Raw genomic sequence first — 10,821 nt, 5'->3', positions numbered from 1 at the left:
TTTGACTGTGTATAAGCTATTCTCAAAAATGTAAAAACATTTTCAGTAAATTTGTCAAGATGGACAAAACTGGTAAATACATAACCCAAGGTCTTGCAGCTTCAACTGCAGTGAAACTTGGATCCACAAAGTATTGACTCAGGAGGCTGAAAGAATGCCATACTTTTTTATGTGTTAAAAGAATCTGGAAACTGGGTATTGATTAACTTCCACTTCAGAATTATGAGCAAATTCATTTTCATGTATCTCACATACTACCAATGAAAATACATCTAGGTTTGTGGTTTTGATTTGACAAAATATCAAAGATCAAATGGTTTTGTTTTCTTCCTTCATTTCTTTCTTTCTTTCTTTATTTAGTTATTTATTTGTTTGTTTATTCATGTTATACATTTTCAAAAGTTGCTATGTTTATGTGGACAAAAGGAGAATCCAAAATGAGTGCATAACCAAACCAAGGGAAAAACAAATCACTACATTAATGTAACACCAGTAGATGTCAGTCTTGCCAAAGAAAAGTCTTCAGAATGAAAACATTAATCATGCAGAACAATCAAAACATTAAGACTGTCATATGAACTTATGATAAAATCAGTATTGTAGGAGTGTAGAATTATTTCTGTTATTGCCAATAATGTTATTCTCTGTTGTGTTATATTCACCTAAAAATCATATAAAAACTTTGTCAACTGAAAAATGGAAAAGAAATGATATTCTTATTTTGTTGCGCTATTATTGTCCTGATACGGACTATGTGGTGTTTCAAATTCTTACAATTTACATAATTATTATTTGATTTGTTTTTATAAAATATACGTGCTTTACATTGCTCGAGTAAATGGATACATGATAATTGAACCATTTTCTTTTTGATTTAATTCCAAATTATGGGTGACTTCTTTATTAATGTGCTGTGTAATTCTCATATTTTTATTCATTATTTTAAGACAAATTTGGAACTTCCAGGGCTTTTCCTGTAGTGCGCATGCGCATTGCCAGCTCAGCTGACAGCAGCGATAATAGCAGGAGTCAGATGATCATGGCAGACTCTGGAAGTAGCGACGAGGTGGCTGTGATTTGCAACACCGACATCACTTCAACGGAGTCGGAGAACAACATAATAAACACGGTTGTATTTTGTTTTATTCTTTTTAAATTAGCAGAGATTTCTTTTTTCTTTCTTTTTTTTTTTTTTAAAGCGACCTCAAGTTATCCCGAGAGAAAACACTTTCCAGTGTGGCCTAAACTAGCCGAATTATGCTTAGCAGCGGATACTTTTCCATTGGGTTTTGTAAGAAGATTTTTACGGTTTTACGGAAGGTTTAATTCAGCGGTAATTTCAACCTTTGTATCTGCTTGTTAATGTTAGAAGTATACGCTTTCAGTGCGTGTGCTCAGAGAGTACAGTAACTTTTTAAACTTTGCTCTCGGTGTTAGCTTGCCAGTTAGCAGCCGAGACAGGACGTTTTGTTTACTTTGAATGAGCTTTATATTCATCCAGGTGACTCATATGCTCCGCGATTTGTTTGCATATCATAAACTAAATGAAAAGTTCTAGATTTTTTTTTCTTACTCATTTGACTGTTGTATATATTTGTACTGTGTTTTGCTCAAAAGTCTTACTGTGTCACAGCTTCTCTGCTCACCTGGGCTGGCATTGCTGTGCCTCTGCTGCTCTCGCTCATGTTTCTGGTTCATATTTACGATTTTAGATGGTGGAAAGAGGCACGGCTCTGCTGAAGAAAATGGAGATAAGCGTGGCAGAGGCTGATAAGAGGACAGGAAAGAACACGGTTAACATGCAAGAAACTTACACTGTCTACCTCATAGAAACACGGTAGGTTATGAACTGATGGATATCTGATCATATCTGCTCATGCTTTCTTCAGTTAACCAATGTACCAACAGCTTCACGGGGATGTGGATAAACACAGTGGGTTGACTTGTACCACATTTATTGGCATAATGCGCTCAGAGTAACAAGCTTTTGCAATGCAGTAGAAAACCATTAACCCACTTTACAGATTTCTTCTGCTTTTACCTTTTTATCACACTTGCATAAAAATCATCAATCGAATTTGATTGGCAGCAACAACAGCCATCAAGCATTTTTGATAACTGGCAAAAAGTCTTGTATTTATGTGAAGGAATTTTGGCCCACTTGTCTTTGCAGGAGAGTTTTTCAGCATGGATGGCCTATTTAAGACCACTTCAATCAGATATAAGCTTAGACTTTTGACTAGACTTCAAAACATTAAGTTCTACAATCTAGTCAGGTGTGAACTTGTTGGTGTGATTTGGATCATTGTCCTTGTGCATAAGGCAAGTGTCCATGAGCTGACGGTAAAAAAAACTGATTGATATTTTCCCTCAGGGCTTTCTGGTAAAGATCATTTATTCAGTTTTTACACCACATTTTCCAGATAAAACAGGATTCACACAATCCAAGAAGTTCCACTTTTCTCTCATAATTGTTTCTATGAGGTCCTGAAGATTAAGATGCATTTGGCAGAAGTTAGACAGGCCAACCTTATAAGTGATTTTATCCTTTAAGTATCCCATCAATGCCATTTCTTGGCCAGCCTCTGCCTAGTTGTGCAGTAATGAACACTGCTGCTGACTAATGAGGCCTGAAGTGTTTTACATGATGAACCAGCAAATTCATGTCTTATCGCTTTTCTCTTTTCTCTCTTTCTTGTCTAGAGCTTTGGTCTCAAAGTTTACAGAGACTTCATAGTTCATTTTATTTGCTGTTTCTGTTCTGTTTTGTTTATTTATTTTGGATATTGAAAATATCTTCCAGTTCCAGTGTTAAAAGTTCATTAAAATTTAAAGTTTATTGATCTTTGAGAATGACCTCATCAGAATGAGCAACTTATAAACATATAAATTATAATTAAAGTGGGAAGAGCTGTTGTACAGTGGACTCTTGTCTTAAGCTGGGTTGATTCAGTTACTAGAAAAGCATTAGAAGTGCTCTGTTTGTTGTGTGCTTATTAAGTAATAAAATGGCCCTTCCCCACAGAACTGAAATATGCAAATCAGACGCATCAACAGCAGTGGTTTTTGATAATATATTTTTTACAAATACTGTAGTTATTTTTTGGTAACTACAATATCAGTAAAGCATTTTTCATACATATTATACATGCACTTAAAACATTAGAGTGAAATATCCTTTTTCTTTTCCTTTTCTGCTGTTTAATTCCATTTGTTTCCTGCCTGAAGGCCAGCTGAATCAGTCTCAGAAGGAGGTACACCAGTGGCACCTGACACTTTGTGGAGACGCTACAGTGAGTTTGAGCTTCTCAGAACATATCTCCTGGTCACTTATCCCTATATCATCGTCCCTCCACTGCCAGAGAAAAGGGTGAGTGAGATTGAAGTGATGGTAGAACAATGTACTACTAATTAAACCAGTTTCATAGTATGGAAATTGTTGGATCTGTGTTTTTACCTTTACTATTTTTGATGTGTTGATTTGACCCCGTCTCTTGCAGGCAGAGTTTGTGTGGCACAAGCTTTCAGCAGATAACCTCGACCCAGATTTTGTAGAGCGGCGGAGGGTTGGTCTGGAAAACTTCCTGCTGCGTCTTGCATCACATCCTGTCCTGTCAAACGATAGCATTTTTTTCCTCTTTCTCACAGAGGTTTGCAACCAAATATACAAGTCATGACCCTTTTTTACTCCACTGTTGCTTAACGTCTTGAACATTTGTAGCAGATCTAAAACTTGAGGTAGAAAAGTGATTCAAACATTTCTTTATCTGAAAGTTACAAAGAGTTACAAGGGCTGAAAAAATTCAGCTAAAATTTTTTTAGCTGAATTCCTTTAGCTAAAATTCAGCTAAAAAACAGAATTTTAGCTGAAGATAATTTGCCACTGAGCTGTGTCAGACTCACTTTAAGCTTTCTATTTAGCAGTTTTCTTGTAACTCTGTGGTGACCCAGAATAAATGGTACAGAGTAGTACGAGTAGTAAGTATACTCTGTCTAAAAGGTCACAGTTTTTGGCCTTTTGTTTTTCTCAATCACTTTCAACTTTTATGTTTTGAACTGATCCAGTTGACCTTTGACTGTATCTCTGTCTGCCTTGTGTTCTTTGAATGTCCGCAGGAGAAGGGATGGAGGGAAGCAGTCCTGGAGACAGGTTTCCAAGACAAGGTTGGATCAAGTTAATGTGGTTGAATGTATTTGCTTAGTGTTAGTAGTTGTGATATCAGTTTTGTCTTATGATATTAAATCTCATCAAATCTTTAGATTTTCTGCTTGTCATATATAAACAGAAAAAGTATTTCTTCTTTTCCAAAAGGCGGACTCCAGATTAAAGTCATTAAGTGCCATGTTCAGAGTCAAGAATCCTGACAAGTAGGTGGTAAACAGTTTTTTAATTAACTGAAATAGAAACTATCTTGCAACATAAAATAGGCTAAACCAGATCACAAAGCAACACATCACACCTCTGTCTAAAGAAATTCAAGAACAGAAAAGAAAGTGACACCTATTAGCCTAGAAGTACTTTTTTCTTATTAAAAGAATTTTAACTCCAGCAGTTTTCTGGAGCTGAAGCTTACACTTTTATTTTAAACAAAATCCATGACGACTGTAGTAGTAAAATAGGTTGCAAGATACAGAGTGGTTTTAAATATAATTCATCAGACATTTACTTGATATTTAGAAAGATATTTGCATCATTAAACTAAAGTTTAGCATAAACTGAAAAACAAATGAAGGACTTGTCATGTTTTTAGGCGATTCACAGCTCTGAAACACTACAGTGAGGATTTGAGCACCGTCATCTCTCAGTTACTCAGGATAAGAGCAGTAAGTTTGGACACACTGTAGATAATCAAATACACATATTTAGCTTATATTTTGTTTTAATATATCTATGTTTGTAATATGATTGTGAATATTTTTGAACATAAGCTGGCATTCAGTCTTTTAATTTCTGTACATAATCCGCTATTAGCCTTCTACATTTTGGAGCAATACTCGCATGTAATTAGATACCATGTAACATTTTTAGTGAATATTCTGACATTAATTGGAATGTAACTTTAAATCCTGAAATTACTGGTACCTAAGGTAAATAAAAATAAATAAATATGTGGCTGTTTGTTATTCCAGCGAGTTGCAGACAGACTCTATGGGGTTTATAAAGTTCATGGCAACTATGGCAGAGTTTTCAGGTAAGAAACTATTGTCTATGGCTTTTTTTTCTAAATTGAACAATTACATTAAATGGTTTTGATGTTGTAAGTATTTTAGATTCTTATTAAAAATTACCTTTGTCAGAAATGTTATGCTTTAAGTGCCATTTTAATCCTTTAGTTACTAATTTAAGCATGTAGAACAATGTATAAGAATATAGAGAAAAAATAAATATTTAGAACTCGTATTGCTTCAACAAAATAAAGAGAACTGTTGGGGTAAATCAGTGCTCAAAACTTTGTTTTTCAGTGAGTGGAGTGCTATAGAAAAAGAAATGGGAGATGGATTGCAGAGTGCTGGCCACCACATGGATACGTAAGTAGCAGACTGAGACTTTCTAACTTTTACCTTTCTGGTAAAACCTGATTATTTTATCTAAGTTACAGATTAGCACTGTGTGCAAACAGTGACACAACATATCTTGTTTTAGCTTATCTCTACATAAATACATTTTTGTGTTTGTGTCTAGGTATGCTGCATCAATAGATGACATTCTTGAAGAAGAAGAGCACTATGCAGACCAACTGAAGGAATACCTCTTCTACACAGAAGCTGTCAGGTAAATTACTGTAAAAGATTGAAACTCCTATAATCAACAGCCATAAAATGTTAAAATGTGATCCTCCATTTTGCCTCAACCAGAGTCCCCTACCTGCTTGATTTTTTTAAAAGTGATTATGCCTTATAAATCAGTACTACATTTTTTTTGTTATTCCTTTCAAATAAATGGTTTGGATTTTTTCTTGAAATCTTTATGTTTTCCAGATAGAACTACTTGAATGTGCAAAGTATTAATCATAGTACAGAAAAAAACAGAAGAACAAATATTAGTTGGCATTTGTCACACATAGTTTGAATTGTAATTTTTATAACGGTAAAAAAAAAAAAAAAAAACATGCTCCTTTTTGAAATGTTTACTTCATATTTTAAAATATACAAACAGTCCATAACTCTGTTTATCTGTGTAATAGATGTCCAACATTTTTGCAAGGCCTCTTTTAACTCAAAGTATCCTTAAAAATTAATGATTATCAAGAGTGCTACAGTTATTTTTGGACATGCATCAAGGCTGTGTTGATTAGGTAAGACATAATAGAAAATCAAACTCCACTTACCACTTTTAAGGCTCGACATAATGTAAACACTGTGAACCGGGGGGCATTCTGCCTTTCAGTTGGCTTGACGGTTTAGCCTCATCTACCAGTTGGCTATTTGGTTTACCTAACTCTCAAATATCAGCAGATTTTTGTTTGCCTTTATTTTGTTTTTAAGGATGAATTAAAAACATGTGGGTAGCAGCTTATGGCACAGTTGAGCAGCTGGTACTGCTGTTGCACAGTCGCCAAGCCACAACAAATTGTAAGCAATAATGCATGTCCTCTAAGAGCCTTTTACTGTGTTCCTGTTTGGAACATCTGCAACTCTGCCATCCTGTCAGAACATCTGTCTGTTAATGTAGCTGCATTAAAAATATATGTCCTTTATTTTAATCCTTATGTTTACATTAGGTATTTTTAAAGAATACCATTGACTGGAACAAAAATTAATTTAAAGATTTACTTTTTGCATTTAAAAAAATTGTGTATGTTTTAGATCAGTCTGTAGAAAACATGAGTTGATCCAGTACGAGCTGGAGATGGCAGCACAGGACCTCTCCTACAAGAAGCAACAGAAAGAAGAGCTGGAGACAGGGGTAACAACAACAACAACTTTTTTCTCACTCATTTGTACCAAATCAAAACATGTGTCCAATTCAAAATACACTAATAAGGCTTTTGTGTGGTGTGGTCCATATAAACATTAACCAGTGATGTATTTATTTATTTATTTTTTGTAACTAAAGTTTGGAATAGTTGTGCAATGAGCGATGTGTTGACTCTGCTTTCACTTTACACGGTTCTTTCTTTTCTTGTGTGTGCATGCAGACTGTGCGAATCTTTTCTTTGAAGGGAATGACCAGTAAATTATTTGGCCAAGAGACTCAGGAGCAGAGGGAGAGCAAGGTGGCAGCCCTGGAACAGAGTATCCAAGAGGGAGAGGAAGCTCTGAAGGAGAAGAACGCAGAGTCCCAGTAAGGCCTTCCTTCATACTTGAACTTTCTAAAGTTGCAGTTCATAATATGAAACGGCCTTTTAAGTTAAGCCTGGTGAATAATTGAGTAATACCAAGGCTTTAGGAGTATTTATCCCTTTTTGGATTGCATTTGTTTTTACTATTTTAGTCTAATTTGAATTATTCATACCATCAAGCAATCATTCTCAGGTTGATTTTCATTCCTGTCTTGATTGCCTGACATGTAGAATTAAAAACAACCATCTGATTAAATAGAACCTGCCTTACTAAATGATAAAGTGAAAGAGCTCATAAAGTAACACATGATATTTCTACGTAAAGAAATTCAAGAATCTGCCAAAAAACCCTGGGGCTTATTAAGCAATCACAGCAGCGCATGTATTAATTGGGAGATCACATAACTCGGACCGCTGGTATTTCCGTTCATTTTCATGGCGAGCTGGAAAACACTGTCCCTCCGCACATTGTCAGTTTGGGGGGCGGTAGAACTTCTGATTCATTTTATTGACTGGAATGAAAACATGCTCTTGGTATTGAATTAATGCACTTATTTTTCTGTATAGGCAGCTCACTTTTTAGGGTCCATGTTAACTTTGAATCCAGAACAGAAAGACAATGCACATTTCTGTATATTGCTGAGAAAACAGTCATCATGACTTTGAGTATTGCAAGTTATTCAGATGTTGTGCAGACAACTACGCATTTGTGCAGACAAATGCGTTTTATGCATTTTAAAGGTTGTGCATATCTTTCAGTCAGTTAGGTGGCCAATGTTTAGTGGAGACATTTTTGATAACATGCAGTCAGCGTGAGACAAAAACAAAGACTTTGCTACCTTTTAAGCTCTGGTGAGTCTTTATTTGAGTTTCTTCTTAGTGCAGGACTGAGTCCACAATTCCTGTCTTTTCTTTTCGACAATTGACACGGTTACCTGTCACGCTGTGTCTGCTTAGAAGCTTGTCCCTGCCAAACAAACCCTGCTGAGTGTTGCTTTCAGCCCTGTAGTCGATAATGCATTTCTATGATGTTGCACAGCTGTCTGTCTAGTCAGTGGTTTCATATACAAAAGCCACCTGTGTGAATACAAAAAAAGAGGAAGTAGCATATGAATAACTGAAGAGCATACAAAATCATCTATTGTTAGTTTCCTCTTCCTCTCACTTATTCTCGGTTGTTTTTCTTCCTGACAGACAGACTGATAATGGGTTGTGTTTGTGTCATCAGAGAGTTTGTAGAGAAAGCATGGAACGACATTGAGCGGTTCAAGGAGCAGAAGGAAAAAGACTTGCGTGAAGCGTTGATCAGCTATGCCATCATGCAGATCAGCATGTGTAAAAAGGTACACGTCTCATATTTTTCCCAAATAATTTTCTTTATGTATTTAGTAGTTTAGATTATCTGGCATTCTCATTCCAGTTTTTTTTCTTCTGTATAACATTCTTCATAATTCAAACATTCTCATTTTCTGCCACCTCTTTGCTTTTTCAGGGAATACAAGTGTGGTCCAACGCCAAAGAGTGCTTCAATAAAATGTGAGCCTTCTCAATGGCCAATCAACCACTGCACCAAAAAAAAATCACCCTTTGGCCTGTCATCATTTCATCTCACTGAGACAGGCTGAGACCGCAAACACTGCCTCCTTTTTGCTTTCAATGTTACTGATATTATTTCTCCCAACTCCTCCTGTCTCGTTCACTTATTTACTTGAAAACAGCCCATGGAGTTAAAAGACATGTATTGAACCATCTTTTATGAATGCCTGTGTCTTAATTGTACGTCAGCAGGCAATCAAGACTTTATTCTCCCATCATCAGCATGACCAAGAAGAAAGTTTGGTACAAACTGTTCAAAACTCTAAAATCAGTGTGCTTTTTGTTATTTTTTTTCTTTCTAAATAAATGGATTTCACGGCAGATTTCTTTAAGTCTAATCATGAGAAGGTTCCTGTTATATGTAACTCAAGTTAGTGTTGCCTTCTGTGGAGAACTCTTCAATATTTAATGAAACTGACTATAAGTGGATGAATTTTAGTGGTGAATACTTGCACCACCAACAGCTTCAAGTTTTGTTGGTTTTTTTTTGTTGCGGATTTGACTATTGTTTGCTTTACATGAAACCTACAAAAACAATTTAAAGCTTTTGTTAAATTTTAAATTTCAACAACAGTTTTCTGTAATATCCAGGAGTTTGGTGACTCGCCAAAGACGTATATATTTTGAAGCACTTTCTGCCTCACACTACAGACTCAGAAAACCACTACATTCCCAAATTCCTTTTAGTCTGGTTTGTCATGTCATATTAGACTTGGTATATCTGGTACTGTTAATTGAAAGCTGACCAATATTTTGATGACCAAGTGCTTTTAAGGTACAGCTGGCTGGTGGATAATATGACTTTGTTTTTCTAAAAGAAAGGATCTAAGAGTATGTTCAGTCAAAGGTACAACCTAAAAGTCAATACTGAGTGTGTACGTGTGTACTACTTTGCATACCTTGTTAGCTTGTGTGAAAAGCAGCTCATGTGAGTTAAAAACTCTGCCTTTTCTGTACTGTTGAGCTTTATTGCCTTAACAAATCAAGTGGCGTTTTAAAAGAAAAGCCTGTCAACCTTTTATAGCAACTGTCAATGTGCCTCAACAATTTTTTCCTCTGTGACCAAAAAAAAAAAAAGGTAACTCATTAATTTCATCTTCACTGTTTGATATTTTATTAACCAATTGAATACATAAGTAACTATTTCATCACAACAGTTGAGAAGTGAAATTTGGTGCCAAATGGATCTGACATCTGAATGTTGTGCTGAGAATTGCTGCAAATCTTTGGGGTTTTTTCAGGATGTACCATTTACTGATATGTTCTGAAGCTAAGGCATTATGTTTGTTTTATAGTAAATGAGTCAAATGTAATTATTGTACTAAAACTAATTGAAAACCTCATTTTGTTTCATTTTTTCCCCAATATTCAGCATTTGTAACGTGAAACTTCTAGTTTTACATATCTTAATATCTATTATTTGACTTACTGTGTTTAAAGTCTGACTTTAACTGGACAACATATAAAAGGTCTGTCTTTTGAATGTCATTTGGCTAACCACAAACAGGCGTTCCCCGATGTTGGCGTTTTGCCTCCACACCTGCTGGTAATAGGAAAATCACCTGGGTGTGTTCCTGTTTACATTCAGAATATCTGATGGTATGTATACTGAGAGTTTTCTTTGTATACTAGTTATTTTCCATCTAATTTGATCAACATCTTCTCTATTCCAAAAATAAAAATCTTGTTTACCAAAACAATTGTTTTGTACTAAATTGTAACAAGCCATTGTTTTTATTTTACGTACTGCACAATTATGTTTTATGATGAGTTAAAAACCTTTGAAATGTGCTAAATGATTGCAATTGGTTCTGTAATGCCATGGAGCAGGGGTCTCAAACTCCAGTCCTCAAGGGCCGCTGTCCTGCAACTTTTAGATGTGCCTTTGCTGCACCACACTTGAATAGAATAATTAGGTCATTAAGGCTCTGGAGAACTGATC

At 35.4% G+C, this 10,821-nt stretch overlaps 1 protein-coding gene across 1 annotated transcript; it reads left to right on the top strand.

Annotated features, from left to right (window-relative positions):
• Window positions 1-985: 985 nt before the first annotated feature.
• Window positions 986-10,572, top strand: LOC102222000 (sorting nexin-4-like). Its single transcript, XM_005800702.3, has 14 exons — window positions 986-1,129; window positions 1,713-1,837; window positions 3,229-3,370; window positions 3,501-3,650; window positions 4,117-4,164; window positions 4,313-4,368; window positions 4,752-4,824; window positions 5,131-5,192; window positions 5,464-5,529; window positions 5,684-5,773; window positions 6,808-6,907; window positions 7,140-7,285; window positions 8,512-8,626; window positions 8,776-10,572. Exons 1-14 carry the CDS (start codon window positions 986-988, stop codon window positions 8,821-8,823), a joined length of 1,365 nt encoding a protein of 454 aa, XP_005800759.2. The 3' UTR covers window positions 8,824-10,572.
• Window positions 10,573-10,821: the final 249 nt, after the last annotated feature.

Source organism: Xiphophorus maculatus, chromosome 7 (assembly GCF_002775205.1).
Source record: "Xiphophorus maculatus strain JP 163 A chromosome 7, X_maculatus-5.0-male, whole genome shotgun sequence".
NCBI classification, from domain to species: Eukaryota; Metazoa; Chordata; class Actinopteri; order Cyprinodontiformes; family Poeciliidae; genus Xiphophorus; species Xiphophorus maculatus.
The sequence above is the reverse complement of the archived record's forward strand: the minus strand, read 5'-3'. Positions and strand labels throughout refer to the sequence as shown.

What these genes read in the sequence shown, in the direction of transcription:
- LOC102222000 (XM_005800702.3), top strand. Translation starts at nt 986, where the DNA reads ATGCGCATTGCCAGCTCAGCTGACAGCAGCGATAATAGCAGGAGTCAG. An exon ending in CTCCACTGCCAGAGAAAAGG is followed by an intron (nt 3,371 to 3,500) that starts GTGAGTGAGATT and finishes CGTCTCTTGCAG; the next exon opens with GCAGAGTTTGTGTGGCACAA. An exon ending in GCTGGCCACCACATGGATAC is followed by an intron (nt 5,530 to 5,683) that starts GTAAGTAGCAGA and finishes GTTTGTGTCTAG; the next exon opens with GTATGCTGCATCAATAGATG.